At 55.2% G+C, this 19987-nt stretch overlaps 6 protein-coding genes across 8 annotated transcripts in view; 1 reads left to right on the top strand and 5 right to left on the bottom strand.

Moving 5' to 3' along the window:
* The window catches only part of LOC131205930 (RNA-binding protein 24-B-like), a 34540-nt gene extending 27244 nt beyond the window's left edge, over positions 1-7296 (bottom strand). Inside the window, exons 1-2 of one of the 2 annotated variants that reach the window (XM_058198246.1) lie at positions 7229-7296; positions 6524-6593 (exon numbers count right to left, since the gene is read on the bottom strand). The gene's annotated coding sequence lies outside the window, so the exon portion shown is untranslated. Of the gene's footprint in view, positions 1-6205; positions 6594-6970; positions 7074-7228 lie in introns of those variants that run through there. The other variant, XM_058198245.1, reaches the window with a different exon arrangement.
* Positions 7297-8025: 729 nt separating this feature from the next.
* On the top strand, positions 8026-10490 carry LOC131213826 (chromatin assembly factor 1 subunit A-like). Its single transcript, XM_058207985.1, has 3 exons — positions 8026-9276; positions 9337-9500; positions 9561-10490. Exons 1-3 carry the CDS (start codon positions 8112-8114, stop codon positions 10410-10412), a joined length of 2181 nt encoding a protein of 726 aa, XP_058063968.1. The 5' UTR covers positions 8026-8111; the 3' UTR covers positions 10413-10490.
* A 53-nt stretch (positions 10491-10543) lies between these two features.
* LOC131216800 (regulator of microtubule dynamics protein 1-like) lies at positions 10544-11541 on the bottom strand. Its single transcript, XM_058211379.1, has 3 exons — positions 11349-11541; positions 10719-11272; positions 10544-10655 (listed from the first exon to the last, which is right to left on the bottom strand). The coding sequence occupies exons 1-3, from the start codon at positions 11430-11432 to the stop codon at positions 10598-10600; spliced, it is 696 nt and encodes a 231-aa protein (XP_058067362.1). The 5' UTR covers positions 11433-11541; the 3' UTR covers positions 10544-10597.
* Positions 11542-11797: 256 nt separating this feature from the next.
* On the bottom strand, positions 11798-13314 carry LOC131205209 (regulator of microtubule dynamics protein 1-like). The gene is made up of 2 exons (XM_058197261.1): positions 12851-13314; positions 11798-12787 (listed from the first exon to the last, which is right to left on the bottom strand). Exons 1-2 carry the CDS (start codon positions 12935-12937, stop codon positions 12185-12187), a joined length of 690 nt encoding a protein of 229 aa, XP_058053244.1. The 5' UTR covers positions 12938-13314; the 3' UTR covers positions 11798-12184.
* A 137-nt stretch (positions 13315-13451) lies between these two features.
* On the bottom strand, positions 13452-14825 carry LOC131216692 (regulator of microtubule dynamics protein 1-like). Of its 2 annotated transcripts, none has more exons than XM_058211366.1 (3): positions 14572-14825; positions 14273-14480; positions 13452-14205 (listed from the first exon to the last, which is right to left on the bottom strand). In XM_058211366.1, exons 1-3 carry the CDS (start codon positions 14730-14732, stop codon positions 13609-13611), a joined length of 966 nt encoding a protein of 321 aa, XP_058067349.1. In that variant the 5' UTR covers positions 14733-14825; the 3' UTR covers positions 13452-13608. The 2 variants fall into 2 exon arrangements, with proteins under 2 accessions (XP_058067349.1, XP_058067268.1); XM_058211285.1 differs by having other exon boundaries at positions 14273-14491; positions 14580-14824.
* A 391-nt stretch (positions 14826-15216) lies between these two features.
* Positions 15217-19484, bottom strand: LOC131206544 (uncharacterized). Its single transcript, XM_058199127.1, has 6 exons — positions 19237-19484; positions 18395-18708; positions 17656-17714; positions 17465-17588; positions 15445-17401; positions 15217-15377 (listed from the first exon to the last, which is right to left on the bottom strand). The coding sequence occupies exons 1-6, from the start codon at positions 19482-19484 to the stop codon at positions 15227-15229; spliced, it is 2853 nt and encodes a 950-aa protein (XP_058055110.1). The 3' UTR covers positions 15217-15226.
* Positions 19485-19987: the final 503 nt, after the last annotated feature.

The following is a 19987-nucleotide window of genomic DNA, read 5'->3' as shown; positions in this document are numbered from 1 at the left end:
GGGGGGGGGGGAGGACTGGGTTTTCCATTGGCAAATAAACACAACGACGTGACGGGGTTCCGATCTGGGTGGTGTGAGACGGGGGCCACAACACAAACATAACAGCAGCCGGAGCCGGAGCCGGAGCTCGGACGCGCTCGGATTCTCCGATCGGAATCGGAAACCTAGAAACCGCGCAACCGAAGCACACTGTTGCGCGGCCAGCACCGGAACAGCGAGCTCGGCGGCGGATGCATTTATACTTTTGCAACGACGACGACGGCGGCGCACGTGGCGGATGATCCGCCTGAAAACCCATCGCCGATTACAATGGATTATAGGGACAGCTACGTAACCGGCCGTGGGCAAACTGCCATTCCCGACCGGCCCCCTTTTGTCGATACGAATTAGACCAATGGTTCGGCTTCCGATGGACTTGGTGACATAAAAACAGTCAGATGGCCCGCTGTGTTCGTTGTTAGCTTCCGGTGGCGGTTTGCGAACGGTTGTGGACCCTCGGAACGGGTTACAGAGGAGAGCTTCTTCGATGGGCCTTTTTCAGGGCCTGGTCAGTGGAAATCTTCGCGGGTACCCGGGCCTAAACCCTTCTAAGTCCCCGTAAGACAACTGGCATTGAATGAATAGATAATATTAAAATAAGATTTAAAGTTAAAGTTAAAGGTAGAATTAGTTAAGATAAAGGCAGAAAGGCAGAAAAAGGGACGAATGTAAGGCTATTGCAGCTCAAAGTTTCTCAGTCACAAGAAACGGTGTTGCTAGTCGCAGCAAGCCCAGAACAGCAACCCGAATTCGAAACCCGAATCGAAGGATCTCCCAAGGGCTCTGTATCCATAGCGACGAGGCTGCCACCTTTTGACGTTTGACTCCGGAGTCGCACCACCATCGGAGTAGTCCTGCCAATGCACTTCTGCGCAGGATACGCACGGGATCATGAAGCAAAACCCGGCGGAGGTCTCGAGTGGAGTAGTTTGTTTTACATAAATTTCCCATAATTAGCTAGGCGGGAAGGCCTCGGAAAGAAAACGGAATACCACCACCACCAACACAATGGAATGGCGTTCACAGTACTTCACCCGAAACTGTTACACGAATCGAAACGGTAAAAAATAAACAGCAGCCTCCTTTTTTTCGGGTTGCTCCTGTAAAAGAAGCGGTCCGCGCGAAACTAAAAGCCAGACGTCCGTGGTGGTGGTGGTGTAAGTGTGTCCCTTTCCATTACACCGAGGGGTCCCTCGTAGGAGTCGCGTAGGTTCGTCGAAAACAGATGTTCGCTTCCGACGGTTCCCTCTCTATCGCGCCGGTCGCTCTCTCTCTCTCTCACCCGACAAGGAAGGAACCACGGCCGAAAAAAAGGATCAAATCCCGAACGATGATCGCTGAGCCCCGACTCTCGATCAGGATCCGTGCGCGTTGCGCACAACACATGTCCTTCGTTTCTTGATCCCGTAAAATGCACCCGTCAGAAACGCAACAAACGCGAGCACCTCATATGGCACCCCCAGCGAGAAAGGGAGAAAGGGAGAGAGAGAGACGCGGACACAGTAAGCGGCAGATGGTGGCGCGGAGTTATTAGAAAGGTCCCGGCGCGCTCTGCGTTTTTATCACCCCGCCCCGCCGTTGGTGGTGGTGGTGCGCTTTGAAGCGTTTCAAACCCCCGGAAAGCCCATATGTCGTTGTGTGGGGGGCCCGTCCCAGTCCTCCCCGGCGACCCTCCAGCGGTGACCTCCTGCGGTTCGCTCACACATTATCATAATAACTGTTAACCGGTGGCGGGAGAGTATGGCACACAGCACCGATCGCACGCACGCCTGTGGTGGGGTAAATGGCCTCCTCAAAAACGGTTAGAGGACCTCCCCGTGTCATCTGGAACCTTCCCATCTGGCGGGGCTCCTCCTTGTGTGTGACGGAACCCCCAACCCGTGGGAAGATAAGCCAATCGCATCCAGGTTTTTGAACGCATTTTTAACGGTTGCCACCACGAGGCTCCTTTCACGGTGGGGGGGACACCTCGGAGAAAACTCGCAGAAGTGGCCGACCGGCCGGGGAGAAAGAAGTTCCGAGCGAGGAGAGCGCGCATAAAAGAAGATCATAAAATATCGCACCGACCGAACACCGAAGCTATTTAAAAGTGCAATAAAATCGCAACACCCTGGCTGGCTGGCTGGCTTGCTGCCTAGGGGGGGCTTGGCTCTCCCAGACCCGGTGGACTTCCGGTGGCCGGTAAATAAAAAAAAAATGACCGAATCCGAGCACATTCCCGGGCCACCAACAAGGAGCCGTGGCAACAATCGCATCGCCGTGTGGCGCTCCAAGATGAATTATTGGCCACCTCGAAATTCAACAACAGGAAGGGGCGCACACATCCCCATCCCCAGACACACTTGCCCAACGGTCCTTAAAACTCGGTCCGATGAAGACAGGGCCAGCCGGCAGAGGCAGGCCATTTAAATTATGCGCAAATTAATGAAAAATATTTTCACTTTCTGTTCTGCGCGGGGCCAGAATTTTGTTTTGTCCTCTCTCCCTCTCTCTCTCTCTCTCTCCGTGTGTGTCTGAAGGATCAAGGAACGGCGACGGCGACGGTGGCCATCGAGGTCATAAAGGGCCGCCGGTTTTTTTTTCTTCGTTCCGTTGTTCGCCACACGCTCCGAGCTCCGAGGATTTGGAATACACACAAAAATTTAAACATTCCTCGTCCGTGTCGTGTGTGCGGCCTGAAAGGTCCTGGGGCCCCGTGTGCGTGTCTTTGTGAGTGCGTAAAAAATCGAGAAACAGAGAGGATGAAAACGGAACTGTAAAAACCGACGAGGGTGACTCTCGGTGGCAGGATTCTGTGTCGACCACCACCACCGACTATCCTACCCCCGACGGGGGTTGTTGCTTCGGTTCGGTTCCATGTCCTGCGTCCTCCTCCCCTACTGAATACGCACCACCACCACCACTATCAGCCCTCTCGCCCGGCTCGCTCCCTTCTGCCTCCGTCGGATCCGGGATTTGCGTGGCAGGGACTCTCGATCTTTTGCGTGCGTCACAAACACGCGGAAGAACTTTGGCCGGGAGATTCGGAGATTTATTTGTTGTTCGTCTCGGATCGGGGCTGCCACAAAACAATGGGACGGACTCGACTCGACGAATGTTTGTATCGATTACGAGCGAGGTTCATCCATTTAACCACCAGACGGCGTCCGGATTCTTTTCGGGTAAAATTTTGAAATTTCGAGCCCCAAACAGGAAGCGACTGTTGCGACACACCCGTACATAATGCACAGACACAGGTGTAATCATCGGCCGCCCATCGGACGCCTCTTTATCCACGCGCCGCGCCGAGCCGCCGGGTTGTGAAACAACAACAGCACACATTCGGCTTGCCACACATCGGTGTTTACAGTGGCCGATCCAAAACCATTGCCCGATGTGCCGGGCGCGGGTTGCTCCACTTTGTGGTGGGTGGGGGTGGGGTCTTGTCCATTTTTGAAATTCAACCACCGTTTGGGACGCGGCCATCCGCGAACCCTCGGGGGGTGAAACTGTATTAATTTTCCACCACAACAAATTTCCAAATTTTCCGACCTCCACCCCGGACAGACAGACCCCGTCAGAGAGGTCTGTGGAGGTTGATTCCCGAGGGGGGCAGGAAAAGAAATTCGCGCGACGGTCCAATAAAGTTCCAAGCGGACATGCCAGGGAGAAAGAGCCTCGCGGGCGTTGGTGACGCGGTTCAGTGACACTTCCGGGGGCCAGCTCAGGGGCTGGCTGGCTGATTGACCTGAGTTGCGCGGCACGCGCGCCCTCCGCTTGCGCATTGCTGCTGCTCTCTCTCCGCGAACGCGGTGGCGCGCAGACGGTGAGGCGTATCCACCCGGACGGACGGACACGGGGGGTGCGCTATGTCCGTCGTAATCACCCGCGCGCGCGCGCGCGCCCGTCCGCCTCGGATGGCTGATTTTGTGTTCCGACGAATGGGGGTCCGCCCCACGCTCGATCGCAACACCCCGGCCTTTATGATGGGCCCCAGAGAGCGCCTCTGCGTAACGCCGCAACCCTTTGTTCTGAGTCCGGCCCGGGGTGACTCATCAGCCCGGAGTCCAGAGCGCAGTGATTGATTGGCGCGCGCGGCCGACAATCGATCGGTGTCATCCACGCCCAATTAGCAGGGAGCAACGAGGTGACTTTAATGTCCCCGAATGTCCGCCAGGTCCGCTAGAAATCGGAGCCGTCCCGATCGTAAAACAAATGAAAAAGCTAGCGGGCGCCGAGTGGCCCGCTTTTCCACCATCAGAAGTCGGCAGGCAGGCAAGATGAAGAAGAAGCCCGGGTGATGATGATGATGAGGATCCGAGTGATAATGGAGTGGCGCGGGGTTGTAATCATTTCGGGGCCAAGCCGGGCCGGGGTCATAAAACAGCTGCTGCATTTCTCGATCGGCGCACCGATTTTGGGATTCAAATTTCGGAACTGGCCGCTACGCTGGCCGGTGGGGTGGTGGGGCAAAAGAAAGCGGGACGGGGCCGAGGGGGGTGGGCGCGCGGGGGGATAATCTTCTGTTAATAATCGAGAGAGTCTGCCGCTGCAGCGCACGCACCGCTACTTCCTTCCTTCCGCTTCCGCGGGGCCCGGCCCGAGCCCGGGCCGCGATCTCGGTTTCCCTCACTCGCTCGCCGAGAGTTTTTCTTTCGCCTCCCCGAAATGCCCCGTTAGGAGGTGGCCCCACACACCTGGGGCTGGGTGCTGGCGTATGTGTACCGTTCGGTGGGTTTTTAGCGCGTTCGCGCTCACGCTCGGCCCTGTTTCGCTGTTACTTCTTGTTCCACGGGCGGCCCCGCAGATTTTATTACGAAATGGCGATAATGGCCGACCGGCGCAATACCCACTTTTGCGTCTGGACTGGCCAGGAAAGGCACTTTCCCAGCGACGATCAACGGGCACCCGGCTCCGATCGGGTGTCAGGTGGTCTGATGTGCCCCAGGGATCAATGGGATGCGCTTTGCGGCCTGAAATGTATGCTAAACTATGATAAATGAGTGAGGTTGCCATAGCAACGCCTAGCCTCTGTGCTTTGATCGCTCTCGGGAAGCGCTTCATGCGTGCGCCACTTGGTGGCACAAGGTGACCCAATTGGCCGTCGGTCCCGCCGTAAAGCACTGCTCACTCGTTCATTAGCATGCATTTTTCAAGCCCCGTAGCGGTAGGAAATTCGAACATCCTTATCATCGCTTCCCATTAAGTAGGCCTTCCGTTCGCCTGGCCGGGATTTCATTAAAAACGTATCCTCGCCATCGGTCGGACACGCATACAGACGCGGCGCACCGAGGGTGAACCCCTTGTTTTACTCCGACCGAGGATGCACATCACACATACGACGGGTGACGCTGCCGTGCCTGCCTGGTCGGCAAAAAGGATCTGGTTCTCTGGTTCTGATTGGATTTTTTTTCTATACCATCCGCAACCAACACATGGACACGCACGAAGCAGGACGAGACCGGATACAGTCTGACGCGGCACAACAATCCTGTTGTGGCCATATTGTCACGGCCGTGTTCCCCCTGGTGCACTTCGTTTTCTCCCCTCTCTTCATTATAATATTCATGTACACATCGGGCTTTTGCCCGTCCTTCCTTCCTGGGCCCGGTTCCCGGTGCCCGCCGGTGTTCAATTCCGTTCGATCTGCCTTCTGCTGCGTTATGGCTTCCCGACGGCGTGCGCGCAACCAGCGGTGGCGTTGTCGTCGCCCTCGTCAGCACCCCGCCCTCTGTCAATGAGCCTTAGCACCTCGTGGCGCACTCCTGGTGCGTAATTTGAGTCCCTCCCCGGGGGCTTTGGAGAGGCACACATCCAAGTAACGTTCGCCCGGTAAGCGGTACAGGACGACAGCTTTTGGGAAATATTTTAACAAAAATGCAATTAACTGTGGCCCACTCGGGCCACTCTGGCGTCCGCGGGGCCACCAACGGGCATGCATATTTTCCACCTCCGCGTTCCACCGGACCCGATGATGGAGCCCGGCCGCCGCCGCCGCAATAATGTCTTGATGTTTTCCTGCTTTTTATGCTTCCCGGGGCTTTCGGTAAAGTTCACCGACGCGCCTAATAACGATTGACGAGCACGGTGAGCGCATTTGGGCAATTATAACTCCCATTATTGTTGCTCCACTCTACGAGAGATGTGTACGGGATTGGGAGGGGGGGTGTTGGTGGGTGTGCATTACCTTGTTGCTTTCGGTGGTTTTCCGCGCCGATTTCCTCACTCAATCCGAACGACGCTCGCCTGGCTGCTGCTGCTGCTGGCTGTGGGCGAAACCGAGGGAACTTGGCCTCTCTCGGTGTGGTTCCTTGTTTTCCCGGCTTTCCCCTCGCTCACGCGCGCGCTCTCTCTCTCTCTCTCGCTCGATCGCTTAACCTTACGGTGCTTCCTTTTTTGTGTGGCTTTGCTTCCGAACAAATCAATCGCAAGGGGGAGTGGAACTGCACACTGCACACAACACCACGCACAACGACGGCTTCAGTTTTTTTTTATCTTTTCCTACTTCACTTTATCACTCCACCTAATGAGGCGCCACTTTTTGAGTTCGGTTTTTCACTGTTTCAAAGCCCGCGCTGTTGGATGAAAAATCGGATTAGAACGAAACTCCTGCAAAATGGTGGACAAAATGGTGGTGGTGGTGGGCAACGAGAGCTTCAAATCGACTGCTTAACGACCAAAATCGGGCAACGTTTCGAATGGCAGCGCGAAAAGGATTGCTACGATGCGCTGCGACGCGAGCCAACACGTTTGGGCTCATTGAAAGGCGGGAACAGTTACATGGACTCTTATCACACATCAACCCGTCCGCCCGCCGAGCCCGGTGACTAATTTATGCTCAGTGACCACGAACTGTGTGGTCATCCGCGTATCCTGATTGCCTTTCTCCCGCGGGTCTTGACAGTGCTCCTTCACGTTTGCTCCACGCGCCTACTTGATGCTTTTCGCTAACCTCTCCACAAATTCACACCGTCACGCCACGGATGGTGATGAGGCCGAAGAGATATTAGCGGCGGAAACGATGTGCGACCACTTCGCTACGGCGCGCGCTCTCCTCCGTTCGATGTTTGAATTTCCACACGCTTTCCCTCCGCTTTTCCGACTGGTGTTCTCGGTTCCACGAAACTCCCGCAAAACGTTGAGTCTAAAAATGTCTGGAACTCCCTCTTATCAAGAATGTTTTCAAACCTTTTCTCACGCAACAGCTCACTTTTGTGACCAGCGTGCAACCACACGCACGCAGACACTTGCCGCCGGTTTCGCTACCGCACAATAAAGAATTCACCGCACGCACGAAAAAAATAGCACGTCTTTTCCCGATGAAAGCCAAAAAATGTTTAACCGGAAAATTACCCTTTACCGTGTGAGATGGTTCAAATTTGATTTCTGAGTTTTACTTTTACTGACCAACTGGCTTCGAACCTGATTTCCGGACCTGACTCTCTCTGTGTTTTTCTCGCTCTCTTCTGTTGCTCTCAGCTCTCACTCGCCACTGACAACTGTCACTGTCACTGTAAAATTTAGGCATGATTTTGAAGCGACCGTTGAAACTAACCATTGAGAAGAGAAACAATATAGCATATCGCCTTTAATTTTCTTTATCGTAGCGTAGTGACTGATGTTTTTTGCGTTGTGAGTGCCGGTGTCTCTGTGTCGGCGGGCGTTGTAAATCGTAGATCAAACAAAACATCTCAACACGCGCCTAGCTGGCCAGCGGGTTGTCTGTTCTTAAATTGTTTCAGGCGGTGCAAAAACAACAACTTCTAGCCCATTCGGCCAACCTGATTTTCTGTTCAATTATTTTCTACTTCTTGCATTTATTTATGAAACAATTAACGCAGATTAAGAAATATTTTCGATCGAGAAACTGTTTGGGCTATGCAGCGACACTTTTGGCACACACTGTCTTTCATCCGCGCGCGCACTTTTGAACGTCAAACTGGCGCACAGTGTCCTTTTTCACAAAGTTTGTATACAAAGCAGGCTCCGCGCTGTGCAAATGTTTGAAAAGCCCTTGGTGCTTCGCCAGGATCACCCGTGATCCGGCTCCTGTGTGTTTGTGTCCTGTATGTCCCCGGCGAGTAAACCGGAAAATGCACAGTGTTGTGGACCTTACCCTTGGTGACGAGGACGCTGAGCTGAACTCACGATCCCCAGGTAGCAATGGAAGGAGGTTGAAGCAGAGCCGATTGTCGTTTCAGGCGCTCCGATCGACGTCCTCGAAACCCACCGATGGTGGCGAAACACGTAAGCGGAAACCTTCCTCCGATGTTCTTCACGTTGACATGCCCGTGGCCAAGGTTGTGCGAGTCGCGAATCTGCAAGCCCCGGTCGAGCAAGATGCGACCGACGCGATCATTGCGATCGACGATAGCGATTCTGCGGATGATGAGAAAATGGACCTAGCACCAGCAGGTGAAGCAACGTCTTCGTCCCGGAACTGTTCGCCTGTTATCGCCACGGATGTGGAACACGCACCGGTACAACAAGCAAAGGCTGTGCTATCCGATCCACTCGACGCCACCGTCACGCTCAGTTCCAGTGATGAGGAGGGAACCGAGACGCTGTCCCCTGCCAATGAAGAGAGTGTACAGACGGCCGATGGCCAACCGGCTGTTAAGAGAAAACTGACTGAAAAACAGGTTGCCCGGCGGCAGGAATACGAACGGAAGCAGGCGCTGAAAGACCGGGAACGGGAAGAGAAGCGTCGTAAGCAGCAGGAAGAGAAAGAGGAGAAGGCCCGCGAAAAGGAGGAACAGGAACGACAACGCCGCCGGGAGCGTGAAGAGCGGGACGAGCAGAAGCGGAAGGAACGGGAGGAGAAAGACAAACGTCGCCAATCGGAAATCGATCAAAAGAACGAGGAACGCCGGCGCAAGGAGGAAGAGCGGGAGGCGGAAGAGAAGCGGAAGGCGAAAGTGGCCAAAGCGTTCACCAACTTTTTCGTGAAGAAACCGATCGCAAAGGAATCGCCGTCCAAGGAATCGGATGATGACAATTTCATCGACTCGAACGGAACCCTGTCCGGCGCCCGGTTTATGCCGTTCTGTGTCAAAAGTGACATGCGATTGGCACCGACAACCCGGAGGATGCTGGACCCGGCGGGCAAGGAAACGCTCACGAAACTGTTGGGAGGTTTCGGTGATCGTGAGGATCAGTACCTGAGTCAACTGAAACGTAAGTGCCATCAACCGATCAAAACTGGCCGCACCTGGGACAGCAAAGTGGACGAGGAAGATGACGATATTATGATCGTCGGTAAGTGTATCTGATTTCGAAAACGGTGGGGATTTCGATCACCATTTCGCTCTCCCACAGACGACTCGGCGTACCACCAGATCGAGGAGGATCAAGAGGTGTTGAAGCAAACGATGAAGGCAAAGTTTTTCCTCTTCATAGAAAATCGCCGACCACCGTACCGTGGTACGTGGCGCAAGCGAAGCACCGTAGTCAGGGCACGTCGTCCGTTTGCACAGGATAAGGTACGCCGGCCACGCAAGCAACGACGATCACCGAACTTAATGGGCCCCCTTTATTTGTAGACCTTTTTCGACTACGAAGTCGACTCCGACGACGAGTGGGAAGAGGAGGAACCGGGCGAATCGCTGCACGGGAGCGATGACGAGAAGGACGTCGACCCGGAGGAGGACTACGAGGTGGACAATGAGTTTTTCGTCCCACACGGCCACTTGAGCGACGAAGAGCTGCAGGCGGAAGAAGACGAAGAGGACGGGCGCACGGAAGACAACAGTCCCGAGACGCAGAAAGCCAAGATTAGGATAATGCAGCAAGAGTTTGTGGCCGAAATGAAAAAGAAAACGGAAAAAATCAAACCACGGCTGATCGGGTGCATCTGGCAGGGCGGCGGCTGTGGCGGCGGTTCGGATATTATCATGAAGATACTGAACGATCGTGCCATGCTGTTCGATCCGGCCGATCCCATCTCCTTCACCCGGTCGATTACGAGCGGCGACCAGCAGGATGCAGACTCACCGGGCAAGCGGGGCCCCAAGAAGAGGCGCATATGCGAGGAAGCGGTATACGATCTGGTCCGATTGGTGCACGGCAACGTGAACAATCGGAAGTTTCTGGCACGCGAGTTTCAGGCCTTTTGGGCGACTGCGGCCTCTCAGGACGGCGGTGAGCAGCCAGAACTGGCCATGGAAAGTGTTCGCAACAAGATTAAGGAAATAGCAGCGTGGGGCGCCTGCCCGCTGGAGGGCCCCATGCTGGGGAAACACTGCTGGACAGTGGCTCAAGAGGTGCTGGAAGCCCACAATCTAACGCAACTAGCGCTGCCGAACACCTGGTGCTATCAACTGAAGGGAAGCAATCCTGTGCGACTGGCAAAACCGACCGCCACGACCGTAGTGACCGAAGAGAAGGGTGATTAGTGGTTACACTTTAACCCAATTGTACACAAACAAGTCAAACAACCTTGACACCGGTAGCTTAAAAATAATAGTCATATACACGCAGCAAAACAGGGCTGGACATTATGTGTTCTCTGTTGCATTACATTACATTACATTACATTACAGATTGATCAATTGGCTACAAATTCCTCGATCCTCGAGTGTTACAAGGTCCGAAGAATCGCCTTCGCTTCCCGTTGAGCTTCGAGATCATCCGCAGTGCTGCAAGTAGTTACGTCTGATTAATAAATACACCAATTTGTGTTCTCCGATTCTCTACCCTACCGTGGTGCCGTCTGATTGGCGGCCAGCTCGAGGTAATGCTTGGCACTTTTCACATCCTTCACGGCGAGGTACGCCTGTCCGAGCAGCAGGTGGTTGAGGGCGAAAAAATTCGCGGCCACCTGTTCGGCCCGCTCGAAACATTGGAGCGCATCCGCGAACGTGGCGTCCGGAATGTCCGTGGTGAAGGTGTGAATTAGTTTCCGCTGAAACCAGGGCAGCTCCGCCAGCTTGTAGTAGAATCGACCGAGCAGGAACCACCCGAACGGTTCGGCGGGGTTTAGCTCGGTGGCCCTCTTCAGGTGGCCCAGTATCGTGCTTAACTGCAGCACACGTTGCCTCAAGCCCTCGATGCCGGACTTTTCGGCCAGAAATATTGCGTAGTACTTGTGGGCTGCCGATGCGTCCGGGCTCGTCTCGAGCGCCCGGACGGCGTACCCGTATCCCTCAAGGATGCACGCTGCGAACTGTTTCGCCTTGCCCGGATCCGAAACCAGTTCGCGGGAAAGCGAGTAAACCACACGACACAGCCGCCAAAGCGTTTCGAACCCTCGATCCTAATGGTGACCGTGAAATGAATCGCACAGACGATCGTCAGCCCCCGACCCCCCGCCCGGAGCACCGGGTACTTACCGTTTGTTTCAAGAGCAACTCGTGGCAGTTCCGGAACTGGTACTCGTCGAACAGCTGATCAGCTTCCTTGTACACGTCGGCCATGCTAGCGGAAACTCCCTCTGTCTCTCGGAACCGTTTCGCATAAATGCTGGCTCTGTGGCGCTCCTACACACGCTAAGCGACTATCACCGCAGAACCTGTTCCACCAGGCGGTGAGATAACCCGCAAATAATGCATGGCCATCATTTGCATTGGGTCCGCTGTCAATACTTTCTATCCCGCTCGATCCCACGATCGTGCACCGGCGGTCTCACTCACGAACGTGACCGAGGTCGCTTATCTATGGTGCCGTCGTGGTCATAGGGCCAACACGCTCCTCGCCAACATATCATCAAGTGACGCAGGCATTGTTCGATTTCCGCATCTTGAGCCGACCGTTGGGCCGTGAGTCAGTGAGATAGTCTGGAAGCTGTGACTTGTATTCCTTTATTCCTCTTTTGCCACTATCTTACGCGCCCAAGATAAACCGTTGCGTATTGGCTACTTTCGTTCTACGCTTATTTACAAAGAGCGATCGGTCATCGGTAAAGGCCCCTAAACGGTGTTCCGTAATTGCCCCGCCACACTCGAGCTCGCTATAACCTTCACCCCTTTGCGATTTGATTCGCCTATCTACTCGATAACCGTAACTCGTAAAGCTCTGATAACCGTTTAGCAATCTAGACCCCCCACAAAAAGGACAATATCATGCCGCGAGTAAGCGATATCGATCGCACACGATAAATTAACAATCAATCCATAACAACGTAAGTTTCTAACGGGCACTCGAAACTCGAGGTACTAGCTCCTCAAACTCAGATTTTGCCCAACAGCTCGGTGGCCTCTTCGTGGCAAATGCGATCATCATCGCACCGCACCTGTACCGCGGCCGCCCGCTCCAGCCACGGTTTCGCCTCGTCCGGTTGCTTCAGGGCTAGGTGCGTTTTGCCCAGGTACAACTGGTTCAGGGCGTAGAACCCGGGCCGGATCGTTTCGGCTTTGGTGAAACACTCGAGCGCCTCCTCGTACGAAGCGGTCGGCGGATTGGGTGCCACCGAGTTGATTAGCTTGCGCGTGACCCAGCCCACTTCGGACAGTTTGAAGTTGAACTGACCCAGCATATGCCAGATGCCCGGGTCGGACGTACCGTTCAAAGTGACCGCACGCTGAAAGTGCTTCTGCACGTTCTCCAACTGCTTGATACGCTCTGTGACCCCGTCTAGGTTGCTCTTCTCGGACAGGATGGCCCCGTACCACTTGTTGGCCCCGAAGTTGTCCCCATCCGCCTCGAGCGCACTCGTGGCGTGCCCGAAAGCTTCCCGGACCAGTGCGTCCTTCTCCGTGGCAACGGTCGCTTGCTTCGAGAGAAAGAAGACGGTCCGCGCCAGCCGCCACTTTACCTCGACACTTTCCTGGTCCTAAAAGCAGACGTTTGTCTCTAATTTGCCAGCGCTCATCTTCGTGCGGGGATGGGAACTTACCGCCAGCTTGTGGATCATCTCGAGCGAGGCCTGATATTCGCAGCTATCAAACAGCTCATCGAGAAGTTTAAGTTCTTCGGCGGACATGGTTTCTGCCTTGTCACACTTTCGCCCTTCGCAACGCTAACAGATTATTTGGACGTTGGACCGGTTCTTATCGGACACGGGCGGATACGAGGAACACAATAGTCGAACCGTGGTGCGTTCGGAATGGTTTATCGGAACGTACTGGACGTTCGCGATTCGTGTGCTGAAAACCTTGCCACCTTCGCGGTTCGTTTTCACGAACACCAGTGTGCCCCCGACGGTCCGGATTACTAATCCGGAGTTCGAAACCCAAACGTAGCGGCGACGGAATCGGAAACGTCCGCACGCTCTCCCCTCCTCACCGCACGACCGCCTATCGGTCGGTTCTTTTCACTCATGCGCGCAATTGTGCATCACACGCGCTGTGTTTGCGTGACACATTCTGTACCGACCGCAAGGCCTCGTTAGCGCGAAGGGAGTTTTCTACTCAAGGCCCGAAGGTCGCAGGTCTAACGTAGCTCGTTGCCTAACGGTGCTTTCGGAACGTTTGTTCACATGAGGACTGACTCTCTCCTTCGGTTTCTCGTCTTTTAATTCATCATACTTTTGAAGGTATAATATAAAAAATATATGCTTTCATGCAAAAAGGTTATTCGATGTGCTATGAGGCAAAGGGCGCTCTTCCGGATCCCCCCCGGGGAGGCGGATTTTCGAGCAGTCGCCTTCGCGGTTTAAAGCTTTTTCAACAGTTTCGACGCCTCCTCCTTGCACTGTTTGTCGTCCTCGTTCAGGACGGCCACGTTGGCGGCCAGCGTCATGAATTCCTTCGCCTTGTCCGCCTGCTTCAGCGCCTGGTAGGTCTTCCCCAGCATCAGATGGTTCATGGAGTAAAAGTTGGGTTTGGTAGCTTCGGCCTTTTCGAAGCACTCAAGCGCTTCCTCGTAGGTACCGGTCGGTGGCGTGGCGAAGATGGTCGACACAATCTTCCGCTGGTACCAGGGCAGATCGGCGAGCCCGTAGTAGAACTGGCCCAGGATGTACCAGCTGGTCGGATCGGTCGGGTTCAGCTCCACGGCGCGCTTCATGTGCTGTTTGACCGTTTCGAGCTGCGTAATGCGCTCCTTAATACCGTCGAGGCCACTCTTGGCGTCCAGCAGTATCGAGTACCACTTGTGTGCGGCAAAGTCCCCGTCGTTCATCTTCAGTGCTTCCTCCGCGTACCGGAATGCCTCGCGGACCAGCTCCTCCTTGCGGGCACTCGGGGCCGGCTTCGACAGTGAGTAGGCCACCCGGGCCAATCGCCACTTGATCTCGTACGTTTCCTGTTGCTACAGACCGGGAGTGAGAACAGTGAGAACCAGAGTTCCGATCTAAGGGGGGGCTCCGATCGCTTACCGGAAACTTTTGCAGCAAATCGTACGCTTCCTGGAAGTTGTTCTCGTCGAACAGCTGGTCGGCGTGCTCCATCGTCTCGTTGAGTGACCGCACAACTTCTTCAGCCATTTTGCCGGACACCTCGACCGGATTCTCGCTTTGCTGCTTCGCTTTGCTCGAAAACAGTGAAAATGATGCCACAAACAGCAGCGGACGCAGAGGCACTGTACTTGATGATTGCTATGGCGATTACGAGCTGTGATTAGCGTGTCCACTGATTGGTCCCACCAAAGATCCGGTCCGTTTTATACGCTTCCCACAATAATACCTTTTGTCTGGCGCCGGACACGTTCAGCGGGAACCGTGGTGGAATGCGTGACGATCGGGAAAAGGGCGTCGTCCTGCGGGCGACCAGTCTTGTTGCGTGGATTAGTAATCGGCCGTACCGCTGAATAATGATAGCACCGTTTTGTACAATCATGGCGTCAGCCTTTGACACGTTGAACCCAAACAACAACAATAACAATAAGCAGCTGTTTGCTTCGATTGCGTTCGGACAGAAGCTGCGAGTGCTGTTTCGCTGTTTCAAAGGCAGACTAAGAAGGGGTTTGTCCACGGCAACTGTCCTACGGAACCGTGACGAAAGTCCCTGCATTAACTAATCGAGATAAAATAAAATCCAAGGCTTTTTCAACGCCCGAAAACAGAAGTGGAGCCCTCCCCGCTCCGCGTTCCCCATCATTCGATGCAATCAAAATAAATCCGTCGCGACGTGGAAGTGTTGCCAGTTTGTCTGTAAAAATGAAAATTAATTTGCTTTCAATATTATGCCCGGTCCACAAGCTACGATACCTATGCCCATTACATTACGATTTCGAGTCTTTATTTGCAAGATGGTTTCTAACGGTTGTCGTTGCTGGTTGTCGATTGTCATATTGAAGAAGATTATATTACAGAACAGCAGGCTATGAACGGTTAACAGGAAAGCGAGGATCGCAACCGAACCCGTGGACCGGGATAATTGGCCGCCAGCGCATGGTGCCGGCTGAGGCGCACCGCCTTCGCAGCCACTTCCTCCTTCCGATGGTTCCTTTCCTTTTCCGATGGTTCACTCTTCAGCAGTAAGCTGGCAAAAGGTAAAAAACCGAGTTCAACTTTTAAGCTCCCTTCAATTTGCCCGTCTTGTTCGTTACCTATTTTCAGAGTTGTACTGTCGAAATTCCAGTATCCGCACGGGTAGCGGATACGGTACGCGATTGCCGTGGGCAGCGCACCGGAAGCGCTTCGGACTTCCCTCCTCACCGGTGGTGGCGGTATGATAGCGCCTCAACGAGAGCGGTGGAAGATCGGCCAGCTCTTGCTCCGGGTTTTGCCGTGCCAATCGGCGCATCCGCAGCACGTAGCGGATCGTGGCTTTCCACCAGGCGCGTGCACGGACAACCGAAACCGACGTCGACGAGCGATCGTCCGACAGCACGCTGAGACTGTTTTCGCTGCGGTTGGCGTACTTCGGGCACCACTCGCGGTACGCGTCGAAAAACATAAACTTGTGCTCGACCGACGAAATGCGATGGTGATGGCCCCGCTTGAGCGACGCCTGGGTCGGTGTGCTGAGCCGTGTGATGAGCGAATCCATGTTGCTGCTGCGCCGCTTAAGCCCCTTCTTGCGGTGCTGCAGATCGTGTGCGTCCTGCTCCTCCGATCGGCGCTCCGATCGCTTCGACACCTTCACGTTGATCCGCGGCTGGTCGTTGTTCGTGTCCCCGAAAATGCCCCTCACTTCGGCAATCTTGATCAGGTACTTCGAGTCCAACCGGATCACCTCCTTCCGCTTGACGAGCGACAGAAAGACGCCCGCTTCGCGAAAATCCAGACAGCCGTCCTTCTGGGGACAAAAGTCGGGCAACTCGGCCACCTCGAACTGATCCTCGGGCGGTACGTTCACGTCCGCGGCGGAGTTTTTGCGTGACCCCAAACCACCGTCCCCACCACCATCGGCCCCATCACCGGCATCGGTGAACGCCCCTTCGGCAGCGGCCGCCTTCGGTCCCCGGCCCAGCAGCCGGTTGACGAGCGTATTGCCGGCGGCTTCGGCCAACGCCGCCACTTCCCGCTCCTTCATCGCCCGGTAGTGCACATCGAACGCCTTCTGGTTCGTGTACTCAACGGCTCCCTGCACCATGATGACATTCTCCGTGTCCACGATCGAGTGCGTCTGGTACAGCACAAACTGTACCTGTGGGCGCGACATGGCCAGCTTAAGGGTAGCCCGCTGCTCCTCCAGCAGCTTCGTTACCCGCCGTCGACTGTCGTCCGTCATCTCCGATTCCGACAGCATCTCCAACATGGACAGATCACCACCCCGGCTGCAGATCAAATCGATCGGATCACCGACGGCACTGTACGAGCTCGGTGGGTTCGCCAGAATGCCCACCACCTTGTCCACCACCGGTGACCCGTGCGGAACGTCGGCGAACGGCTCCGCAAACAGTCGCACATTCGTCACCCCAAGCTCGGCCATGTACGCACGGTATTCGGCCAGCTTCGTGCCACAGCCGTACGCCACAAAGTTTCGCACCCGATTACAGTTGGCCAGCAGGGTGGCCAAGTAAGCGGTCGATCGTGGCGACGCGATGTGCGTCTGAACTACGTCTCCCTGTACCTCGAAAAAATCCAGCAACTGCGAGAACACGGACGGTCCGATCATGAACGACCGATCCTGGATGATGAACTGGTGATCGGTGAAGATGGGCGACTGCAGGAAACGGGACTTGTCCTCCGGGTAAATGAACAGCACCTGCGGACACAGACGGTCCCACTTGTAGCGATTGACCGACAGCGGCACGTACTCGGTTTTCTCGCGCGGGGCAAACAGATTCAGCAGACTCATCTTGTTCGCTGCTGCCGGTCCCTGTTCCATCAGCTCGAACCCGAGGCGCCGCAGCGTATCGTTGGCTTCCAGCTTGGTGCGTATCCGAAACACGTTGATCCAGCCCGTCACGATCGGGTTCGAGACGACGATCGCCACCTTATCGTCCTGCAGGTGAAGGGGCAACAGACACTGCAGATTGTGCGCACTGTTCTGGATCCGGATGCGGGTCAGGGCGGCCGCTATTTTGATGCTGTTCTGCTCGAGGCACCGTTCTATGTCTGCAATGCAAAGAAACGCCTGCAATGAGCGATCGGTGGCTCAAGGCCGGATACGGGTCTCACCCAGGAGATTGGCTTCCCGAAAGAGTTCGTCCTTCTGCGGCACGGTTTCCGGTTCCCGTTTGACAAACTTCCGCAGGTACATATCGTACAGCAGCAACCAGACGCGAGTGGTTTCATGCGCAAGCTGTGAGCAATCAATGACCTATCAACTACCGGCCGGTCGGATTGACATTGACTGGGCCACTACTTACCGCCGGGTAGCTGCCGTAGAAGCGAATGTTTTTCAATGCCTGTTGAAGTACGAGCTTAACTGTGCCGCGGTCGCGCACCGGAGTCACATGGAAAAGAGAGAACAAAATTATTCCCAAACCGCGGGTGCCTTCTCTGGCTGGCGTTTTCGTGTCCCGGTCATAAAATTTATATCATCCTTTTTATTGCTTTCCAATACCCGGTGGCCCAATCAGTCGTTTGAATTGATTGATGGTAGAAAGCGGCCCGCCGCTGCTGCTACCGCAGCTTGCGTGACGGTTGTCGTCGGCCCGGCCCGTGCGAATAGCATGATACCGGAATTGCCCCCAGGCACGAAGGATCGCGCAGGAATTCACGGTCGTTCGCCGGATTACTTTAGAGACCGCCACGACCGAGCACGGCACGAAGCGAACCTTTCTGCGTGACATCTTTATAGCCCCCGAGGAGCGGCCCGGGTATGAGGTGCTAATGTAAGGAATTGTTTGCTGAATGCACACCGTCAGAATGGCCGAGCTCTAGGGCGTTTATCAGCTACTTTGCGATGTCAGCACCCGAATCCCGATAAAAGATAAAAAATGGCCAAACGCACACGCAATTGGGACCCACGTGTGAGGCAGAACGTGTCGGGCCCGTAGCGCCCTGCTTATCGTTTGAATCTCGACCCTCCGATGTAGCAACAAGTAAAATCCCGATCAAAGATTGGAGGAACAGCGGAAGCCTCAGGTCTGCGGGGCTACTTACAGCGATAGACGTCGTAAATCATGGAGTACACTTTGCGCATCTCGTACTCGTCATCGAACCGCACCGGAAGCGGCGGTTTGTGGAGCAGCTTACCAGCCCGCACAATGTCCTCCAGTCGCCACTGGTTGTACGCATCGATGTCACAGAAGTCGATCGGATTGTCGAGGAAGCACTGGCGTCGCCGCCGGCGGTAAGCGGTGGAACTCGAGTCAGCGGAAGCGGGCGACGTCCTCGGGGAGACGACCTCGTCGATGGACTTGGCCCGCACCTCCCAGTACGTATGGTCCACCTTCTCCAGCGAGCTCTTCAGCTGTCTGTCGGGACGTGTGCAATCGTTACGGGAGGGGGCCATTAAATAGGGTCGGCAATGATTATCGGTGCGTGCGTGCCAGGCAAACGGAACCACTCGAAACGGGCCGTACGAGAACTTGCAAGTAATGTTCCATCGCCGCCCGCCGCCATCGTCGTACGACTGCAATGCGACTGTGTTCCCACAGGATGCGGTCGTGTCGTCGTTCGCGTGAAGGACGAAGGACACGCGGTTCCAACGACGTCAACGTGGCGTGGCGGTAGCGGGTTTTGAAGAATCAATCAACGCGCGACCCCCGTGGCTGTTCCGTTTCCTGTCCCGACGAACCACAAAGCCGTGGCCGTTTAACCGTTGAACGACTTCTTCTCGCGTTCTCGCTCAATTGCACGCGACAGACCGCCGCGGTGCCCTCTCTTACCCCCGGTTCCTTACGGTTCCGTGGTAAATTACACTTACACTGTCCTTGAGCTATTGAACTATTTTTACGCACACACAGCCTCGGTTTGGCCCCCGGGAACCACACTACACTTACATGCCCTGGTCGGCCGCCGCATTGATCCGTTTCTGTTGCTCCAACAGCCGGAAGTACTGCTTCAGCTGCCACTCGAACTCGCTCGGCAGTTGCAACGTCACCCGATCGGTGGCCGCGATCGTGTGCCCGAAGGCGGTGATCGTTTTCGTACCGAACAGCTCCTCCAGCACCATCAACTCGCGCAGAATCTCGGGGTACACGGAAAATATGTCCGCCCGGCTCACGTAGAACAGGTGATTCGATGCCATGCCGATTTCCTGGGGTCCTGCGATCGTCGAGATAGCATGAAAGATCCACGCCCGGTTGTCCTGTCCGGACCGAGTCCACCGCCAGACTGAGGCCGACCGAAAGTGTGCAAGGATGTGTTTCCCGCTCCCGCTTCGGAAGAAGATCGGCCGCTGACACGCAAGCGAATGCCATCGCCGGGGCCCTGCGGGACCGGGCTCACTTCCGTTTGCGCCGTGGGCAGAGCGAGAGAGCGAGAGAGCCGCGTGGCCGCCTGTGCTTGAGGTGGCCGTTACGGTATGTGCCCTAGTTTCGGGTGCCTCACCGGGAATGCATTATTTGTTTAGGAAGCGACGGTTAGAAAGGTAGTACACGCGGCGAACGCGAAGTAATCGGAGTTTGTGAGTTATAGCAAATGTCACCAGGGGGTGGCCGCGGCACGCACGCAAAGCGCCCGCGAAGTTATTCCGCAGAACGGTTCACCGAACGAAGCTCATTTCGGTGCACGGACATTCGGGGGTTCCAG

This window comes from Anopheles bellator, chromosome 1 (genome assembly GCF_943735745.2).
Source record: "Anopheles bellator chromosome 1, idAnoBellAS_SP24_06.2, whole genome shotgun sequence".
NCBI lineage: Eukaryota > Metazoa > Arthropoda > Insecta > Diptera > Culicidae > Anopheles > Anopheles bellator.
The sequence above is the reverse complement of the archived record's forward strand: the minus strand, read 5'-3'. Positions and strand labels throughout refer to the sequence as shown.

Excerpts from the sequence above, each read along its gene's own strand:
- LOC131216692 (XM_058211285.1), bottom strand. The coding sequence starts at position 14,732 with ATGATTGTACAAAACGGTGCTATCATTATTCAGCGGTACGGCCGATTA. Across the intron at positions 14,492-14,579 it reads TGTCCGGCGCCAGACAAAAG|CAATCATCAAGTACAGTGCC; the intron begins GTATTATTGTGG and ends TAATCGCCATAG. Across the intron at positions 14,206-14,272 it reads ATTTGCTGCAAAAGTTTCCG|CAACAGGAAACGTACGAGAT; the intron begins GTAAGCGATCGG and ends CCCGGTCTGTAG.
- LOC131213826 (XM_058207985.1), top strand. The coding sequence starts at position 8,112 with ATGCACAGTGTTGTGGACCTTACCCTTGGTGACGAGGACGCTGAGCTG. Across the intron at positions 9,277-9,336 it reads TGACGATATTATGATCGTCG|ACGACTCGGCGTACCACCAG; the intron begins GTAAGTGTATCT and ends GCTCTCCCACAG. Across the intron at positions 9,501-9,560 it reads GTCCGTTTGCACAGGATAAG|ACCTTTTTCGACTACGAAGT; the intron begins GTACGCCGGCCA and ends CTTTATTTGTAG.
- LOC131216800 (XM_058211379.1), bottom strand. The coding sequence starts at position 11,432 with ATGGCCGACGTGTACAAGGAAGCTGATCAGCTGTTCGACGAGTACCAG. Across the intron at positions 11,273-11,348 it reads AGTTGCTCTTGAAACAAACG|GATCGAGGGTTCGAAACGCT; the intron begins GTAAGTACCCGG and ends GGTCACCATTAG. Across the intron at positions 10,656-10,718 it reads GCCAATCAGACGGCACCACG|CACTGCGGATGATCTCGAAG; the intron begins GTAGGGTAGAGA and ends AACTACTTGCAG.
- LOC131206544 (XM_058199127.1), bottom strand. The coding sequence starts at position 19,484 with ATGGCATCGAATCACCTGTTCTACGTGAGCCGGGCGGACATATTTTCC. Across the intron at positions 17,715-18,394 it reads GATTTACGACGTCTATCGCT|TTAAGCTCGTACTTCAACAG; the intron begins GTAAGTAGCCCC and ends ACCGCGGCACAG. Across the intron at positions 15,378-15,444 it reads CAGTACAACTCTGAAAATAG|CTTACTGCTGAAGAGTGAAC; the intron begins GTAACGAACAAG and ends ACCTTTTGCCAG.
- LOC131205209 (XM_058197261.1), bottom strand. The coding sequence starts at position 12,937 with ATGTCCGCCGAAGAACTTAAACTTCTCGATGAGCTGTTTGATAGCTGC. Across the intron at positions 12,788-12,850 it reads AGATGATCCACAAGCTGGCG|GACCAGGAAAGTGTCGAGGT; the intron begins GTAAGTTCCCAT and ends GTCTGCTTTTAG.